This window comes from Akebia trifoliata, chromosome 3 (assembly GCF_017979445.1).
Source record: "Akebia trifoliata isolate Shusen 1 chromosome 3, ASM1797944v1, whole genome shotgun sequence".
Taxonomy (NCBI): Eukaryota; Viridiplantae; Streptophyta; class Magnoliopsida; order Ranunculales; family Lardizabalaceae; genus Akebia; species Akebia trifoliata.
The window spans coordinates 38,134,218-38,154,910 of record NC_141377.1 but is presented as its reverse complement, the minus strand read 5'-3'; the positions used below and the strand labels follow the sequence as shown (position 1 = coordinate 38,154,910).

The 20,693-nt window shown below is 36.8% G+C and overlaps 3 protein-coding genes across 12 annotated transcripts; 1 reads left to right on the top strand and 2 right to left on the bottom strand.

Annotated features, from left to right (window-relative positions):
- Window positions 1-1,263: 1,263 nt before the first annotated feature.
- LOC147406780 (putative inactive receptor kinase At3g02880) lies at window positions 1,264-4,043 on the bottom strand. Its single transcript, XM_086432571.1, has 2 exons — window positions 2,816-4,043; window positions 1,264-1,919 (listed from the first exon to the last, which is right to left on the bottom strand). Exons 1-2 carry the CDS (start codon window positions 4,041-4,043, stop codon window positions 1,264-1,266), a joined length of 1,884 nt encoding a protein of 627 aa, XP_086288697.1.
- Window positions 4,044-7,227: 3,184 nt separating this feature from the next.
- On the top strand, window positions 7,228-19,188 carry LOC147406778 (uncharacterized). 10 transcript variants are annotated; one of them, XM_086434989.1, is made up of 7 exons: window positions 7,228-7,555; window positions 12,623-12,713; window positions 12,825-13,062; window positions 13,203-13,301; window positions 14,343-14,483; window positions 15,783-16,253; window positions 16,503-19,188. In XM_086434989.1, the coding sequence occupies exons 2-7, from the start codon at window positions 12,670-12,672 to the stop codon at window positions 16,695-16,697; spliced, it is 1,188 nt and encodes a 395-aa protein (XP_086291115.1). In that variant the 5' UTR covers window positions 7,228-7,555; window positions 12,623-12,669; the 3' UTR covers window positions 16,698-19,188. The 10 variants fall into 10 exon arrangements, with proteins under 10 accessions (XP_086291115.1, XP_086291112.1, XP_086291109.1 ...); XM_086434986.1 differs by having other exon boundaries at window positions 7,231-7,555; window positions 12,627-12,713; window positions 12,886-13,062; window positions 14,343-14,585; XM_086434983.1 differs by having other exon boundaries at window positions 7,231-7,555; window positions 12,627-12,713; window positions 14,343-14,585.
- LOC147406779 (pollen-specific protein C13-like) lies at window positions 17,925-19,108 on the bottom strand. Its single transcript, XM_086434992.1, has 2 exons — window positions 18,955-19,108; window positions 17,925-18,466 (listed from the first exon to the last, which is right to left on the bottom strand). The coding sequence occupies exons 1-2, from the start codon at window positions 19,106-19,108 to the stop codon at window positions 18,141-18,143; spliced, it is 480 nt and encodes a 159-aa protein (XP_086291118.1). The 3' UTR covers window positions 17,925-18,140.
- Window positions 19,189-20,693: the final 1,505 nt, after the last annotated feature.

Genomic DNA, 20,693 nt, shown 5'->3' with positions numbered 1-20,693 from the left:
TAGATTTTTTTCTCTAACAACTACAAAAGGTGAGATTTTATGAAATACCTAATCTGTTGTAGTTTATCATTTGTTGTTACAGTTGATTCTATATGTAACTTGATCTTCCGACTTCAGTTAACGTATTGAAGTTGCTTCCGAGAAAATAATTTAGTTGTGATTGTTTGATATTATGGCATGTACTATTGCAGAGGATTCATTTTCAAGGAATATGTTTTTCTCATAAAATGATCATGAAAATTGGAATTTCATGGGAAAAATGATTTTTACCACTTAATTACACCAAGGATAAATATCATAAAAAGGAGTTGATTTTTGGTTTCAAGGTAGAGGTGGTTATGAGAGAATAACATTAGAGGCCCAAAAACCATTTTTAGAGGGGAGGGGTGAGGTTGGAAAACATATTATTGCTTGGGAGTGGAAAACTGTTTGGGAGGGTGGATGAATTCAAGGGAACATGCATTGATATTACCATAGAAAATTATTTTCCATCAACAATAATGTAGACCCCTTAAAAGAATTCGATAAATTATATTATTTTTTAAACCTATCTTTATATCATTGAGTAATGCTAGAGTGTTTGTGCAAGACACTACATTCGACATTGGGCTGACGTGAAGATGTGCATGGAAACATAAATGCTTTTCAAACATATCTCAAGGAAGACATTATGGTTCCGTGCACACCTCCACGTCAGCTCAATGTAGTAAGAAGTCAATTTAGCATTTTCCTTATATTATCAACTCATGATAATAGTATTATTTAAAACAATTTTGTATTTTATATCCTTTATAATCATTCCTTAGGTTAGCCAATTTTTTTACACAATGCCCCTATTTGGGCAAAGGAAAGTCCACTTTTATTACTATTATTATATCATTACTTAGCATCACCTGCTTCCATTATTCATACTCTCATGGTAATTTGTATGACTAAATCATCGTACAATTAATATAACTCGGGTTTTATAAAATTTTCGAAGAAGTTGAAAGTGTTAAGGTTAATCAATTTTTTCCTGCTTTATTTTATTTTTGTAATTTTTGATCTCATACAAAGTTTTTTTTTTTTTGGTCTGAAATGAATTAGCAAGCTAAACTAACTATAAACATAAGCAATAAATAAAACATTCAGGAAGAATTATTGTTCATGCACCTCACCCAAGCCCATTTTCAGCCAAGCAATTTAAAGTTACATATAATTCTGTCACAATTAATCTAGTATCACAACGATAATCAACGATCTAAAATTATATTTTGTCTCCAATTACCCCCAATCCTGTGATCCATTTCCTGAAAGTGAATCTTCGGTAAGTGATAGATCAAATGAAGTGTTGTCATCCTCTGAATCAATAATCTTTATGTCTTCGACTTCTCTCACCACCTCCCTCATGTTCGGCCGCATTTCTGGTGACTGATGGCAACATCGTGTCGCAATTTGAAGTAATTTCAGCATCCCTTTAGTGGCATTTCTCTGAAGAGAAATCTCGGGGTCAAAAAGCTCAGCTGTCCACTCTTCTCTAATTGCTCTATGAACCCAACTTCCTAGATCCACCCCGTCGACACCTTCGGGAGCCGAGGAAGTAGAAATTCTACCTGTTAGGAGCTCCAAAAGAAGACAACCATAGCTCCACACATCAGATTTCTTTGAGATCTTTTGACGTTGTTGATTTTCGGGAGACTTGTATGAAGTCATCCACTGGGCTGCGACGGGTAGGGGGATCAACAAAGTGAGGCCATAATCAGAAACAAGTGGCACTTCGTTTTCATCGAGAAGAACATTTGGAGATTTTAAGTTTCCATGAAGGATGGTGGCATGTGAATTGGTGTTAAGATGCATGAAGTCAATGGCTCGAGCTACCCCAAGTGCGACCGATAACCTTGAGTTCCATTTGAATGGAATCCTGTTCCTCCCTCTCCCTCCTGCTTTTGATATTAACAAATAAAGGTTGATCACTTGAATCATTTATATAGAAATTATGAGGTACCCTTAAAATTTTGTATATGCAAAGGGGCTAGGAACCCTCATTGGATGGGGCTTATCCATCCATCTTGCACACACCACATATTAATGGGAGATTTTCGTCATCAATATCAAAGCTTTGACATTGAATTATGGTCCTAGGAAAAAAAAATACCCTTAGAATAAGGATCTAATAGAATATGAACGGTGTCCACGAGACAAGTTTTGGTTGGAGTTTAATCTCCAACCAAAACTTGCCTTATGGACACCCTATGTTGCTATAGGAATGGAACACCGTTTGGGATCTCAACTCTTACCTGTATGATGCTAAGAGATCTCTTAGCATCATACAGGTAAGCTCTAGAGCTTATATTGTCACGTCAACATTTTCACGATTTGGCAATAGATCATATATTACACACTAAATAAGGACTTAGACAACAAAAAAAGAGAGGTTCTCAGTCAAAAGGAGAAGGAACCGAAGTGGGACAACAATCTAATCACAAACAACTTTCGATTTCTTCCTCAATATCTCTTACCGTTGTAACTAGGTCCTTTAGGGCTCAAAGAGTTTTTCTAACCCAAGTAGAAATCCGAACACCTTATTTAAAATCTTAAATTCTATCTTTGGTTTGTTATGAAAAAGGTTGGTGTGGCAATATAATCTCCCCAAGTAAATTAGAGTGCACTTCATTTTTTATTTTTTTTCAGTTTTAGAGATCAAAGTACCAATATGCACTCATGCTTGATGAGAAATTATAGGCTTAAAAGAGGCTGTTTTTCAGTTGGGGAGAAAAGATTAGAAAGTGTTATTAGTAAAATCTTCTTTGTACAAGCAGGTAATTAGCAAACTCACCGTGAATGCGGTTAAACAGGTTCCCACAGGGCGCAAATTTGTATATTAACAATGGTTCGTCTTTCGAATAGTAATAAGCGAGAAGAGGCAACAAATTTGGGTGCTTGAGATCGGCAATCGCCCTGACACGCTTGTCAAATTCCTCCATACTTAAGGGCTTCATGTCCCTTACTCGCTTAACCACAACGTCTAGTCCATTTTCTAACATGGCCTTATAAGCATTTCCCAAATTCCCTTTCCCCAACCCCTCAGCCGAGGCTCTCAAAAGATCGTTAAGTTCGAAACCCCCTCCTCCATCCATGAATGTGAGGTTCCCTCTCTCTTCTTTCCCTCCAACCGTTTTCACTTCTCTACTCTCCATTTTCTTCTCATTAATCTTCTCCTTCCCTGCAACAACATCCATTCCCTTCACCTCTTTCTTGATCTCTTTCTTGATCTTTTTCGCATTTTTATAGCAAAGAATGAAGAGTAACATTACAAAAACTAGTACAATAACATCGAACACAACAAAAATGACAACCCACGAAGTCGTCCTAAAAAAATTCTTCTTCTCCTTATTTTCGTCACAAATGAACGGTGAAGGAAGGCCACATAAACTCGGATTACCAAAAAACGATGAGTAGCTAAACGATTGAAGAACATTTGTTTGTGGTATCTTGCCCGAAAGATTGTTAATAGAGACATTAAACTCTATCAAGCTCACTTGACGAAAACCTGGTATTTGACCAGTTAAATTGTTCCCTTGAAGCTGTAATGACTCAAGGACATTGAGACCCAATAATGAGCTCGATATGGGACCATCAAACATATTGCCCGATAGATCGATATGTCTCAATTTCGTATTGGATGAGAAATCCATTATATTTCCAGATATCCAATTGTTCTCGAAGCTTAGGATAGACAATTCGGTGAGGTTGACCAACGCATTAACGTTGACCCAACCTTTGAGTCCTAGACCTTTTAACAATATTCCGGTAACTCGACCATTAAGGCATCGAATGCCAATCCACAGTGGAGGTCTATCCATGTAACATGGAAGACCATTCCAACTCTTGTTAAGTAAAGAGTTGTTGAAGGTGGCCTTGAGAGCGTAAAGAGCTTCTCTCTCCAAAGCATCGAATTCAGCTGGAAGATCATCGGCTTTGAGGATTACTATGCCAAGTGATAGAAGGATAAATACAACTAGAAGTTTAGTTAAAGATGGGATCAGAGTTTGGAGAGACCTCATTGTGTAATTCAAGAGGAAGAGTACTATGTAGAAAGAGTTTAGTACAAGAAGAACTCTGATTTTGAGCTCAATGAAACAATGGTCAATGGATATTCTATTCTAATTAATGGAATTTAATAACAGCTAAGAATTCTCTTGGCTGAAGAAGAAAACAAGGGGGTTTTGTGAACTTTTTTTTATGGGATTTTTCTGTTTTTTGAGATTCCTAGGGTTGGGGTGATAATTTGCATGGTTTTTCACTGTAAATTAAGTGTAAAATGCACATGAGGATGACCCATATTTGTGTCTTGTTTTATACATACATATACATAAATATTTAAGAAGTTTCTTGGCCTATTATGTTTTTTAAATGATGATGAAATGGGGTTATTCTTTGGTGAATCATGATGGCTCATGTTGAATTGGATGGTTGAGATTGATTTGTTTTAGTGTGAGAGTAAAAAGAAGAGGACAGTTAGTCATGGATGATCCTCTCACTTGTAATTTAGTTAAGGACAAAGTAGAGAACATTTTCAAGCTTTGATACGTTATTTTCCAGGAGAATATAGTTGGTAATGAGTAGATCCATATATAAGTCTCTCAATGGTTGGATTCATATAGGATCGGGTCCAGCTCAAACCGATCCAATAAGAGATGCATCAGTTTCCAAACATGTCCTTATATATTATTAGGATCAGATCTTAATCTTATTTTGAAATTTAGATCCAAAACTAATTTAATATCAAACGGATTGGGCTCTTGGGCGTATAATTAAATATATTCTATATAAAATGTAGATAGACATCATATACTCAAAGGGTTGGGATCGATTTCTCAAGAACAGTTACTTGTAACAAATACTAAATGCAATGGTCAGGATAAATCAAAACATGTATCCCGATGATGGGTCGTGTGTCCTTGAGATAAATTCCAATAGTTGAATTTTGTGTTTTTTATTGGGCCAACAGAGTCTCTAACCCATATTTTAGTAGAATTTAATATGATTTATATTATATGATTGGCTTTTTTATCATATAAAGTTATCCGAGACTGTTGTAGTTGTTTGATATTATAAATTTATTTATCCATCAAATTATTATATAGCTCTTCGACGTAATATAATGTTCTCTTTAACAAAAATAACATTATCATGCTGTCCATGTAGAAGATTCAGATTCCGAAAGGAAACGGTGGAATACATGTCCAGATTCAATTGAATCATAAGTAGAGGTTAGAAACCTATCATGGTTACACATTCTTTTAAATAGATTATATTTCCACACCAACTTTTGCTAAGGCCACCCCAATTTGTAAGTATTCATCACCAAAGAATTAGCACACATCTTGGACTGGCATTAGCAAAATTTTGTGTGGAAATAAAAGTTCTCTTCTTTTATCAATTTGTATGAAGAGGTAAAACTTGATGACTACTTCGGGACTCAAAATGTGTTTACTCAAATCACCTGTTGTGTTGGGATGTACATTGTTCACTTTGCAAAAAGTTATTCTTTCTTCCATTCTCTCTTCGATCTCGACTTCTTGTTCACTGGAAGGAATGCAATTCATTCACCCTAATACGGCGTGGAGTTAACTTTGTTAAGTACTTCTCGGATTCTTATGTTGGATCTTTTGTTGTTCTTTTTCAATTTCTTGTTCACTAGGGAGGCATTCAATGAGGAGTTAGCTATGGTTACATCTTGGGATATCAAAACAAGAGAATATGATTCCAATCCATGACTTTAGGTTCAATTGCAATCCCATTTTATGATCTCATCTCTAATGGCAGCAACATCAAGTACTAAAAAAGCACCCAAATTTTGATATTTTGTTTTAGTGTTTAGTGAGGATGCAATTTGAACTTTCGCATGGAAATAGCTGTAATAGTAGCTCCATTAATAGAAGACCATTTAAGAGAAAATCAATTGAAGTGGTTTGGGCATGTTCTACGAAAATGGAGATAGTTGAAGATTCTAAAAGAGCAAGAGGAAGACCCAAAATAACATAAAACTAAGATGGTGACAATGGATATGAACATGATTTCATTACCAGAATACTTGATTTTGAACAAAATGGAATGGAGGAACATGATTCATTTAATCAACTCTAAATCATTGGGATAAGACTTAAATTATGATGATGATGATGGTGAAAGTTGAGAAATATTCAAGCTGACAATATTAAAAGAGCTAGAGAAAGACCTAAAAGAATATGAACTAAGATAATGAAAGAGGATGTGAACACATTTTCAATAACAAACGTGGCTTTCAACAGAGTGAAATGGAAGTATGCCACTCCATAAAATAGTTACATCTGTGTTGACCCATGGGCTCAATTGCAACCTTCTAACTAACATCATCAAGTTGAGAATTTATATTGCGATCTTGCTAGAAAACACGTTTTGGGAATTAATATGAACAGTGTACCAAAATCAGAATTTATTTAGTACATGCCATGACATTGCAACAGATCGATCAATAACTAGAAGACGTAACTTTCGAAAAAATTAAATAAGGAATGCCAGGGTTGGATCATGGATGATTACAACGATGATGAAGACATACTAAGGGATCATCAATCCTCGAAGCTTATTTAGGGCTAGGGATGTAAATGGGTCTGGTTCGGTCGGGCATCATCGTGCTTGGCTTTAATCAGATTGGATATATTGGACCTCGATAGTTATCGGGTTGGGTATAGTAACAAATGTAGTGCTTGAAGGGTTAGATTGATTAAAATGAAAGAGGTTAACATGATCATCTTGGTTCACACATAAGGAGGGAAGCATGATTCAAACTTGATTTCTCATCTTATCTTGGTCATCGATATCCAGATGACTTATAAATCATCTATGCTTGTCCAAATTATATTATTAAAATCAGATTAAATAATTTACCAATAAATTAAAATAGTTGTGAATTTTTTTTTACTATAAATCAAATCAATAGATGTTCATCATAAAACATTATTTGTATTAATAATATAAATTAAATTATTAAAAGTTTATTATTTCATCATAATAAAGCAAAAACATCAAAAATCAGTCAACTTTAGCCAACTTTTTTTATATCTTGGCCGAGATTTGAAAAAATGGATTGGATGTTAATGTCAAATTGTTAATATGTCATGAGTGATAAACATTGACCCAATGTGATTGTTATCCCGAAAATACCCTTGCTTTCTATAACAGATTTCACCCTTACGACACGCCACCTTCCCTTCTGTTCCAAGTTCTAACTTCTAACATCGCACCAAGACAGGAGGAAAAACACGACCTTTTGAGCTGTGCTCTTTCTCTTGGATATAGGACACTGCAGCATGGAAATTACATAAAAGGACACATACCACTTCACCACCAAACCTATCCTCTCTCACTTTTTTCTGCAATTTTCAAAGGATTCCAATTGTTTTCCTGGAAAACCAATCTCTCTAATCTGTTTCTCCGGATACCCTTTTTACTGTTGACCTGATTTCGATCATTTGTGGCTGTTGAGATTATTGTGGAGAGAGAGAGGAGTGGACGTTTAGTTTTTGACAAGGTAAAGCTGTTTATTTTAGCATTTTCTTTATTGGGATTTGGTTATTCTGCGCTATGCATGCTTTGTTTGGGAAGTTTGATTTATTGAGTTGGGCTTGTTAAGATTACATGCAAAATCCTTGGTAAAAAGCAAAATCAAATCAATTTCTGATATTTGTATCTTGGATGATTGTTATTGGTGATAACAACTGTGTAAACTAATAGTTCTCCTTGTCAAGCAATTCCAAATTATTACCGTTAAAACTTAAAAAAACTCCTCAATGGTTATTATTGTTAGAAAATCGGCATTGGTTTCTTAGAATAGTGAGTGAAGAAGATTAAGAGAAATTCCTAATTTCGGATTGAATGTAATTATGTAATGTAAAATAATACTTATCTATATATTAGGCCGAGGCATGCACAAGTGCATTGTCCTAAAGCGAAATTCGCCCTTGCTGCGGTACTATAGTTTTGTAGGCGTTAGCTCTCCAGGATACAACTACCCACACTCCAAGGTGGTACTCTAATTGGAACATCACAATGAACTTGACAGAATTGAGTGCTCTCCCAAACGATAATAATAAGTTAGAGTGGCAATTAATTGATTAGATTTTGTGAAAAATTGAGTGTAGAGAGACGATTAATCGATGAACTTAAATAAGAGAGAAGTGGCTATTCAAATAGTCACCATACCCCAAGTTTGTGTCTCTCTGTAACTCTTGTTCAAAGAGATACGAAAAGAGAGGGAACTAAAGAGACAACAATGAAAATTTCAAAAAACAGAAATTCCAACAGACCAAAAATGGCTTGTAAAATAATTGCTATAGTCGGTTTTTAAACAAGAAAATAATAAAAATTGTAGGCAATTAAGGCCCAAACCCAAGCTTGGCCTGGCGTGTGTGTGTGTGTGTTTCAGGCAGGATGCATGTCGCTAGCACAGTCGCACTGAGCATTTTTCAGAGCTTGGACTCAAATCCAACAAGAAACCATAGGGTTTTTTTCATGGGCCCACTACCTGTCTTAGCTTTCAAGGCTAATAGGAATAACATCATCTAAACACAAGGGGTTTTCTATATTCACCCTAGCAATATATAACCATATATTTCCAGCAACTATATCCATTTAGTTACTCTCTTTGACACACAAGTGGGTTAATGGTTAGTGTTGCAGTAAGTGGGTGAAGGTGGCTCTGCACCCAGGTCTGTGCCATCAGAACTCTCAACTTTTACCAACTTAGTAAGCTTATACACTTTCTATTTTGGCTGTTATTTTAATTCATACAAGTCTTAAACTACCTAATGATTTGTGTGGGGTATTGGAATTATAGGGGAAACAGAACTTCATTATCTCATTAAATTTGATTGTGAAGGAATTGTTAAAACTTCAAGAACCCCTCAAGTGGGATCTACTATTGTATCTCTACTTGGTCAAGGGATATGGACTTCTTTAGTTCGTTAGATGAGGACTTGTATTTTGATAGGTTTGATACTGCAACAAAATGGATACAAAACGTTGAAGTTGAGTCGGTGTATCATTGATATACTGCAAACATTGAGAAGTGTTTGTCACCATTATGTCCCATTTTTTGGGTTTCTACTATTATTCCTACTGATATTAGGGAAGTTCTTATTTGAGAGTAGTAGGAATAACATCCATTACTAGTGGGACCAGAGAACTGATGCAGTGATGGTTGCTTAGTTGCTTGGAGTGTTAATGATAATGGCATGGAAGAGAAGCGCTAGAGATGGTCAAGGTAATTCTTAAAGGGAAAAATCACACATATATGAGAGGACAATCAACAATGGCCAAAGGGAAACCTTCAAGGCTTTCTCTTATAAAAAGCTTCAGATCCCATCACCCCTTTCAAGTTGTGTATTGTTTACGTTAACTTAAACAAAAATAAAATTTGTACTAAAATCCTTTATAACTGCACTGATTTCTAATTAAATTACCATTCTACTACTAAAATTTGTGGTTGGTTTCTTTCTGTTCCTTTGTCCAACATGTCCATCCTTTGTTGGTAGTGTGAGTTGTGGGTGGTTTTTTTTTTTTTTTTTTTTTTGTGGGGGGAGGGGGGGTGGGATGTGTGTGTGTGTGCTATTACCTATAATATTTTTCAGATGTTTAGGGGAGGGAGGATACGGTAGCTTGATCATGCTGTCGCAATGTTAAAAAAGGACTCACATTGCTAGCTTTAAGCTCCATGGTGGCTTGGGAAGAGAGAAAATAAGAGGGAAGAGACTCGGAGAATAAAAAGGTTAACTTTGGATGAAAATAAATATAAATCATTTGAAATACCATGCTAGGATGGGGGATTTCTGTGCAAAAAATCTTATTCTTCTATGGTTTCTGAGTTGGGAGCAAGAGTAGCAATTTAGTATTTTCATGCAGGTTCAAGTTACATACCTTATATTCTTGAGTTATGTTGTTGTTAGGCTGAGACCTTGTACTACTTTTCTAATGATTTGGTTGGAAAGACCTATTGAGGAAAGAAGAGGTGAGATCTATTATTCTCTCCATGAGTGGGGACAAGGCCTCTAGGCCAGATGGGTTTCCAATGGATTTTTTCAAACATTGTTGGGACATTGTATCTAAGGATTTTATGGAAGTGGTTAAGGAGTTGCAAGAGAATAATTGTTTAGATTATAGTTTGAATAGCACTTTTGTGGCTTTAATCCCTAAACGAGTAGGGACGGATAATTTGGGGGAACTTTAGGCCCATTTGTTGGGTTAGTTCCGTTTATAAAATCATTTCTTAGGTGCTAGCCTCGAGATTGAAAGAAGTTTTGAAGAGCCTAATTGATCTTGAACAAGGTGATTTTGTTAGGGGGAGATAAATTCTAGATGGGGTGTTGATTGCTAATGAATGTCTTGACTCGAGGATTAAGGAAAAGAAAGAGGGGCTGGTGGGAAAATTTGATTTGGAAAATGCTTATGATCACATGAGTTGGGATTTCTTAGAGTATATGATGGGTGTATTGGGTTTTGGTAAGAGTTGGATTGGGTAGATTATGAAATGTATAACTTCGGTGTCTTTTTCCATCCTAATCAATAGTAGTTCAACAAGTTTCTTTAGGAGTTCGAGGGGTTTGAGACAAGGAGATCCTCTATCACTATTCCTATTTCTTGTAGTGGTAAAGACTTGGGGAGACTCTTCAAAAGAGCTGTGGAGATTGGGAAGCTTTCGGGGTTCAGATTGAAGAATGAAGGCCCCCTAATTTCACATCTTGAATTTGCTGATGATACTTTGATATTCTTAGACCATTCTAGAGAGCAAGTGAGAATTTTGCGTGTTTTGTTAAGTTGTTTTGAGGCAATCTCAGGTTTATATACCAATCTACAGAAAAAGTAAGCTTTATGGGGTAGGGAATGTCCTTGATCTTCCAAGGTCAGGAGCAATTTTAGTGCGCTCTAGTGACAATCTCCCGGCCTCCTATTTGGGTATTCCTTTAGGAGCTTCATATAGTAGCAAGAATATTTAGGATGATGTAGTTAATATAATGGAAAAGAAGTTGAGTATGTGGAAAGTTAGATATTTGTCCAAGGGTGGTAAGTTGACTTTGATTAAAAGCACATTATCTAGTATCCTATTTACTACATGTCCCTTTTTACGATGTTCAAAGTTGTGGAGATCCACATCGAAAGACTTATGCAGAATTTCTTATGGAATGACAAGAATGATGATAGGAAATATCACTTGGTGAACTGGAAATTGATATGCACTCCTAAGGGAAATGATGGTTTGGGGATTAGAGGTTTAAGGTTAACAAATAAGATTTTGTAGGGCAAATGGTTATGGAGGTTTGGTGAAGAAAGAGGGAGTTTGTGGAGGAGAGTTGTTAGTGTAAATAAAATATGGGGAAGAAAGGTTTGGTTGGAATGGTGGGGAGGCTAAAGGCACTTATGATTGTAGTGTGTGGAAAGGGATCTTTAAAGTACCGAGCAATTCGAGAGTGGCATTAGTTATAACGCGGGTTTAGGGGATATGGTGAGGTTTTGGGAGGATAGGTGGCGCGGTAATTGGGCTCTTTTAACTCTATACCCATCTTTGAATGCTTGTTCTTTGAAAAGAAACTACTCGATAATAAGTTGTTTGATTCGTGTTGGAGTCACCAATTCTTGGGATTTGGATTTCAAAAGAAATTTTAATGATTGGGAGTTAATCGAGGTAACATCCCTTGTAAATTTCTGAAACAAAATTCAATTCATGGAGAACGATCAGGATAAAAGGGAATGGGTTAAGGCTAAGGATAAGAGATTCACAGTTCAGCCTTTCTACAAAGCCCTTCTTCCAGGGTCAGATATTTCTTATCTAAAATCTCTCATCTGGTTAACTCTTGATCCTTCCAATGTGTCTTTCTTTGTTTGGCTTGCCTCCTTAAGGAGGATTCTCACCTTAGATAACCTTATTGCACGTGGGTGGATCACTCCAAACTTTTGCTCCCTGTGTATGAGAGACGGGGAATCTGTGGATCATACTTTAGTCCATTGTTCTTTCTCTCGCGGTATTTGAGCTTCTCTTTTATCCTTGTTTTAGATGAATTGGGTTTTTCCTAAAACTTTCTTCTTGTTGGTAGAAGGGTGGGCTTATAATATCTTTTCCTGTAGAAAAAGACACCCATGGGCCATTCTTCCTTTGGCCATTGTTTAGGGTCTTTGAAAGAGAGAAACAACAGGGTGTTCTAGGACAAGGAGAGTAATGCGCATATGTTTTTTATGGAGATTTTAGGGTTTATGTTTCTTTGGGTGAAGTTAAACAAGGAGTTTGTTGGTGTGTCTTTTGGGGACTTTGTGTTTAGATGGGATAATCTTTGTAATTAGTTGGTTGGCTTTTGATGTTTGTTAGTTTTTGTTCCCTTTTTTGCTTTCTTGTTTGGGGGCTATCTCAGCCTTTGTTGTTCTATCATTTTGATATTTATAAAATCTTTACACTTATAAAAAAAATTAAAAAAAATTGAAGTACAAAAAAAATGAAATAAGAAAAGGAACAAAAAGAAAGGAATACTATCATCGTAGGAAAGACCAAAAGAAATAGAACAAAACAGAAATGGGTCTTCATGCTAACAATCTTTCAACCGTTATCCTGTAGAAAGGCTTTGGATATTATGAGTACCAGTTCAATGATATCTGCTTCAAATGGTAATGAAAAGTCTTCAACATCTGCAGAACAGCAGGAAAAGGTACTCTTGATTAAAAACTATGCTCCTTTAGTTTGAACTTTCTTTAATACGTCTAGGACTGCTGGCAAAACGTGATGGGTTTTCACTCTAATGAATTGGAAACGACAATAGGTTATGCTTGGAAGTATACAAAGGAAAGGCATTGGAGTCCATGAAACTACTTGTTTTGCAGATTAATGAAGTGAGAAGGTCGTTGGGATCATTACCAGATCAGTTGTCCATGTATTGTTCTGATGCATCAATCTCAAGATGTCTAAGGGCACGAAGCTGGAATGTCAAGAAGGCAACCAAAATGTTAAAAGAAACATTGAAGTGGAGGTTCGAATACAAGCCAGAACAAATTCGCTGGGTACGCCATTATATGTCACCTGTGTGTGTGTGTGTTTTTTTTTTGAACTTCTTTGTAACTGTTTTCAATTGGAACACAAAAGATGTTGCTTAAAGCTCTGCCTTAACGGTTATCCTTTTGGCCTTTCCCTTGTAATGTAGGAAGACGTTGCCCATGAAGCTGAAACAGGGAAGATCTACAGACCAAATTATGTAGACAAGTATGGAAGAGCTGTTCTTGTCATGAGACCTGCCTGCCAGGTTTGATCCGACCATTCCTAATTACCTCTCTCTCTCTCACACACACACACACCATGCACACACACATGCACACACATCCTTGCAAAAGATCCCAACTCGAACATTCTGACACAAAAATGTCTTGAAGTTGGAATCCTCAGTCCAATTAACTGTTACTTTAGTTAAACTTTTCATGTAGTTGGTGAAGTTTGAATGTACTGCTTTTTGGTGATGATCACCATGGTGAGGGAAACTCCTTGAATGATTTGACTATTCGTGATCTCTAGGTGGCCCCGCCAACGAGAGTAGGAATAGACTAACTCCCCTCCCAAATGATTTTACAGATGTTATATGAGGAAATTTTAAGCATTTGAGCTATGTAGGTGAACCGTGAATGTGGCGCATGCTCATTGCTTTGCAGCTACCATGTTGTTGGCTATCAAATAAATGCACTCCACTTAGACTAAACGTCGTGCATCTAGGTGATCTTAACGATCTTGCAATTGGATTTTTTTTTTCCTTTTGACTATTGCTACTAGTTTCTTGTCCACCCAGAAGAACAGATGTTTGACATCACCAAATTGTGGTGATTTCTGATTTATAAGATCTCTAGGGTAGTTCCCTCAATTGGGCTCTATATCAATGAGCATATCTGCCACATTGGGGTCACAAGGAAGTCATCGCCATGAGTATATTCGCATGAGGCATGTGCCTCATGGCTTAAGTTGTGACTAGTTTATAAAAGGCTTGTGCTTCACCTAGTGAAGGCTTGGGGCATAAGGTGTGGCAAAGCTTAAGCCTCAACTCTACATGCTTGTACACATGTAGAAATATATTTTCACTAAATTTCTTTTCTATGTATCTTCAATGACATCTTCTCATTTATACTAGTAAATATTGTTACAGGGTTTGAGTAGCTTCAGCTAGAATTGTTATATGCATGTGTGGACATATTTATGTCACAAAGATTCATAAATTCACACACTAGTTTCAAATGGAAGCTACTCTTATACCTCTCATTGCTTTACACTAATTATTTCCAGGTTTTATGTCAAATTGCAGAACACAAAGTCAACAAAAGGCCAAATTAGGTATTTGGTATATTGCATGGAGAATGCTATTTTAAATCTGCCTGAACACCAGGAGCAGATGGTTTGGCTCATCGATTTCCATGGCTTCAGCATGTCAAGTATATCTGTGAAGGTAACACGGGAGACAGCACATGTTTTACAAGACCATTACCCAGAAAGGCTGGGCATAGCAATTCTTTATAATCCTCCCAAGATCTTCGAATCATTCTGGACGGTATCTCTTTCTCTCTCTAAACTAATTATCCATGGGCTTCGAACATAGGATCAGATAATGAAACCTAAGTAAAGGAAGTTGAAAATATTTGGATTCTGCAATTATATAGCTATATTCATAATATGTGGCGGCAAATTAGATGATAATTCTCATCCATAAACAGACTATCAGAGCATATGGAATCATCAGGGGGTCTGCACAAGATCTCAGATGTCAAAATCCTACCCAACTGGATGATCTTGGTTATCTGATCTATTCCATTCTTTTGACTGAAAGAAAGTTTGGCGAACAATCCAGGAGAAGTCTATTAGTTGGATGCTTTCTACCATACAACCAATAGATTTCCCCTATTAGATCCCCTAATTTTGCATATCATGATATTTCGTTTATTGATTGTTCTATAAAACTGACTATAAATTACTCATGCTAATTCTTGAGTGGGTTAATCCCAACAATACTATCTAACGGAGGCAATAAATCCAAAAAAAATAAAGAAATTGAAATATATGGAGAACACTAGAAGACATTGATGGGGTTCGCCGCATAGTGCCAGTTACATCTCCAGGCTCATTGAGCCAATTCACTATGTCATGTATGGATTATTATCTTTCATCATGATTATTATCCACATGTATGCCACAATGTATAATACAAAAGAAGGGGGGGGGGGGGGGGCTTGGTGAGGGGGGGGGGGCTGGGTGGTGTGAGGGAAACCATATCATACATTGCATCACACGTGTCTTGGGAGTAAAATGTCAAGTCAAAGGATTAGTGTATTGTCTCCTCACCTTGTCACATCATGTTGCATTCTTCTTGAAATTTTATTGTGCTCGGGATCGTCTTGACCTTGGCTACTTCAGTCACAGGATTGAGTGCCTACGGACTCAGGATGAGCAGTCTTTGGGAGCGTGCGTGCTACTGATCACGTCCAGGCTCAGGGTTGGTTAGCTGATCTTCTCTGTTCTTGGGACTGAGTTCAGGAACATGGGTCTACTCGGGTCCCTTGTTAAATCACTTTTAATTATGTCGAGGTTTCACATGTCCGGTTTAAATCATGCAAATTTTTACTGCTCCCACAGTAATATAGCTTTTCCATGATGTTTCAATTGGCTAATTAATAAATTTTATTTTTATTTGTATTTATTTATTTTGGTGGGTGGGAGATGGTTGGGTGCCTAAAAGAGTCTGATATTGCAGGTGGTGAAACCCTTTCTAGAGCCCAAGACTTACAAAAAAGTGAAGTTTGTTTACTCTGATGACCTCAACACAAAGAAGATAATGGAGGATCTATTCGACATGGACCAGCTTGGGTCCTCATTTGGGGGAAATAACCGGGCAGATTTCAACTTTAATGATTTTGCTGATAGGATGAGAGAAGATGACAAGAGAATTCCCTCATTTTGGACAAGAGAGATTCCCTCAGTGACCCCACAACCAATCCCTGCAACCGCCCCATGTTTTGATTCTGTCCACTCGGAATCAGATTTTGATGACCCTGTTAAGGAGCTAAGCAAGGACTCTTCCTCTCATGAGATTGATTCAGAACAATGCTCACCAGTGAACAATTTTTTGGAGGCAAATGAGAGTGGCAATGGTGCCGAAGATTTACATTCTGGTGAAGAGACTACAAAGCTTGAGCAGAGTTGTGGTAAAGACAGTGAACCACTGGTAAGGATTTAACTGTGCTTACTAATATTTGTTAGAGCAACTCCAATGGGGATATCCATAAATACTAGCCATAGTGACTAGGCATTCCCTTATGGAGAGCCATTTTGGATATTCAAAGGGTATGAACACCAACCGTGATATCCAAAATGTCTCTCTATAAATATTTTAATGTTTTTTTATTTTAATTCTACCCAAAATTCAGCTACAACAAAATCCTACCCAACCCTCATTGTCCTTTGCTGCTGAAAGGTAAAGATTCTAAATCTCACTCTCTTCTTTTGCCGACCAAAAACTTCTCTCTCCAAAATATTTCAAAATGGAAAGGCAGTTGCAGAGTGCATTGGAGACCCTTCAAAGGAGTTATGCTCTCCAAAACAACAGTTGGGAGGGGATGCTGAGCCCAATTCCGAGTGCATTGGAGTTGCTCTTGTTTCTGGTGGGTAAGCAGGGATTGAACCTTTGATCTCTTGTTTCTGGTTCAGAACATTAAGTGATTTAGATACAGTTCAGTAAGCTAAACTTGATTTAGCCCATTGATCACGCAGAAGGAGATATGAATGGGTTTGATTATTTTCTTTTTCTTTTTTTCCTAGTTGACTATTTGTGTTTTGGGGTAAAAGTATCAAAGGATCATTGAGAAATTTGACTTACCCTTTAAACATCTGTCTTAGATTAAAGGTTATAAATGATCTGTATCTAGGAAAAATTAGTGAACATAATGGTTATTTTCATTTAGCAAATATCAGACAAAAGATGGGAGGCTGAACATTAGATAAAAAGGGAACGCAGCATTGGTGACTGAAACAGTTATTTACTTTCACGATGTATGTAGCACTAAAGAGATGACTAGACAACTGTTACGATGTCGTTACTGAATCTATTCAAAGTGGAAATTAAGAAAAATAATTCGAGTGGATAAAATCATAAACCATATGATTTGTTAACTTTTATCATTATTATTATTACTTACTTTTTGTTCTTTTGATCAACCAACAATCATAATCCATTCTGTTGTGGAATTGTCTTGAATTCAGTTTCCTTTTTAGGGTTACTAAAAAGGGAATTATGTAATATTTATTTATTTTGGGGGGGGGGTTTCATTTTTGGGTAGATTGACATGTTTTAGTAACTCTCGGTTTATAAATAGAGATCTCTAAGGTTGTAAAAATTACAAGGAGTTTTCTTCTTCTAGGATTTAGAGAGAAAGGGAAAGAGGTGTACAAGGGTTTTTGGGTTTGGGTTTGTGATTAAAACCTTAGGTTTTTTTCCTTGTACAATCCTCCTTTGATTTCTTAGTAAATAAGATTGGTTTTGATGCGTGGACGTAGGCACATTGCCGAGCCACGTAAATCTTTGTGTTCTTGTGTGTGATTTTTATTTTTTTTTGTTCTCTTAACTGCTTCATTATTTCACACATTCAACCTTCTACAGTTATGCAATAGAGAAGATGGTCTTGATAGTCAAACCAGTAGTTGTAGTTAATATATATCATCATTATGGTTCTTTTGTCATTAGAAACAATATGAACTCATGCTCAAAACAGAGCTCTAGATGGAATTGAATAACAAATTTGGATACATATTGCCAATTCCACATGCTTTGGAAAAAAGCGTAGACCATGGAGACACAATAGCATCAAATTGATTCATACAAGTGACAAAAAAATCAAGATTTGGAGCCATCAGCGATGACCTTTGTTAATACTAGCAATTATTAAAATGTGTTATACTGTTTGTTAACTCAAAGCTTATTGAAGTAACAAGAGCTAGTATTGCTAAAACAAACATCATCTCATAACAATAGCATAACAAGATCTGAATTCAAGAATCGTAAAGATCATCAAACCTCCTAAACGACGACAACTATTACGAACAAGAACAAGTTCTGTTACACATCTTGTTCCTGGTATTGCTTGAGAAGTTCGGTGCATCCAGACAAGGGTTCATCCTTGATGAAGCCTAGGTTATTGGCAAAACGGTAGTTGGAGATGATCCCATTGTAGTTGGTGAGAATTACTCGGGCGCTCTCACGCCCTTCCGCAGCTGAAGCACAATGATTCCATGGGCTGCTAACAAGAACTGAATCACACAACTCTTCCTCATGGTCGTCTGCCACCATGATCTCGTATGATCCAGTCGAGTCAGTCAACCCTTCGACGCTGTACACCACCTGTAATGTCTCCTTGTCTTTGCATTCTACCCTGACTTTAGCACCTATAAATAAAATTTAATTGAGTTAATCTTATAGTGTAATCCACAAAAGACTTGAACGCATTAATCATCCAATGGTGAACAAATAATCATCAATTGTCCCAAGTTCGTTGAATGTTGATTGTTAAAGATTGTTGTGTTGGTCGGGAATGAATTTTGAAATGGAAAGACCCCATGTATACATCATCTTTTTAGCCCCAAAAAAAAAATTGTTATTACCACACCCAACATTTTCTTATCACAACCCAGTTATAGATAGAATTAAGTAAATTTCTCATGGGTGCGGGGAGCTTGCTTTCTCCTTATTAAAATCTCCTTCATCTACATTTTACTTAGTGTGCATTTATCCTTCTTTGGTGTTTCATATATATAATTTCAGTAATTAATATAAGAATATTTTTTTGGTATGGTAACATATACATATTTTCGAAACTAGATAAATGGAGACACCATGGGATTCTAACATTTAAAAAAGAAAAGAAAAAAAAAACCTGGAATGTAAGTGGTGAAGGATGTTTCGAAGCCAGCACGGCAAGTGTCGCAATACACACGACCACAGACGATGAAGGGGTTTTTTATGGGTCGAGAGGCGCTAACAAGCGCCGGGAGTACACACAGAGCTAATAGGATCAAGATCCTGGCCATTGCAGAGAGTGTAGACTAGAGAGAGAAGAGTGAGACAAAGAGAGAGTTTGAGAAGTGAGTGTTGGAAATGTATTTATGGGTTTATAGGAAAAATAATAGTAGTAGCTGGCACACGTCCCCATAGTCCATTGGAGGGAGGGAGGGAGGGAGGGTTAGACAGAGAGGATTCGGTGTGTTTGGATCAATAAATTGGAGTAGGTTCTTTTTACACGGAAGAGCAAATAAATAAATAATCAAATATGGAGGACGCTTGACTTTCCTCTCTTTCATTATTAGGAGGACGCGGTTTTACGAGAATACCCATATCCCATCCCACGTCATGTGATCCGGAAAAAACTTTGAGCTAGGCTGCCCGCTTCAAAATTTTGAAGAAATCCTCTCCTATGAATTACACGTGGTCTCCTGAAGAAAGTGTCACAAGCATTGATGAAAAAGTAGGGATGTGAGTTAAATACAACATCCCACGTGTTGTATTGGTGAGGGGGAGGGGGTTTTACTTCAAAATTTTGAAGGACCCTCTTCCTTGGATTACATGTGGCATCTTCAGGAGGCATTCCAAATAATGAGTAGGGATCTAGAAGGGTGTTCCGTTCCTAACCAAGACCAAGTGGCAGTTCATTTTATGTCACCTGGCATTTTTGGTGAACCAATAAACGTATGGATATGTGTTCCATCCCTTGGTGAATCTACACACAAAAGATCAATTTGATTGGTTATGTGCATCCATTATAATAGTATTGTCTTAAAAATGATTTTTAATTGTTGGATTTAAATTCTTTTTCAAGAGATTAGATCTAGTCGATACAAGTTATCAAACACCATGATTTTTGGTACTTAGGTTCACCAAGGGATAGACCACATATCCAGACAGTTAGTGGGTTCCTAAAAATGTCACATAGCATAAAATGAGGTGTCACCTGACCTTGGTTAGGTATGGGACACCGTTGTGGATCCATACTCCTGAAATAATAAGGATGCGAATTAAATACAAAACGTCACATGTCATATTGTGAAGAGGGTTCCTTCAAACTTTTGAAGCGGGCTACCCGCTTGCTTCGAAGTTGGACTTGTGTGATCGTCAATGGGTGCCATAACCATCAATTTCGATTATTATAACTTTGATTAAATATTTCTAACATTTGAATCCCATTAATAAGAATATAGGATTGTGATTATATTATACACCTATGTTGAAAATTATTAAAATACCATGCTGAATTGTAAATCAGCATGTTGAAGGGGTTTACTTCAAGTTTTTGAAGTGGTCATCAGATCTAGCATCGAAGTCAGACAAAATCATCGATTATAGTATCTAACATTAATGAGTAATTAATCAGCTTCTACTGTGGGGAGCACATCACATGTGCATCAGATGTGAATATGACTTGGGGAAGAAGGGAGCTTTTTATGGTGCACATGGGGGTTGCTGGGTTAGCGTCATGGCTTAGGTGGTTATGCCTCATGCCCACTTTCAATTGGGCTTATTCTGTTACTAAGATTTTAATTTTTAGATCCACATTACCTGATTTGCACGGTTGGTAATTTGCCATTCTAAAATAATTAGGGTTCTGTGGAGGATATTTTT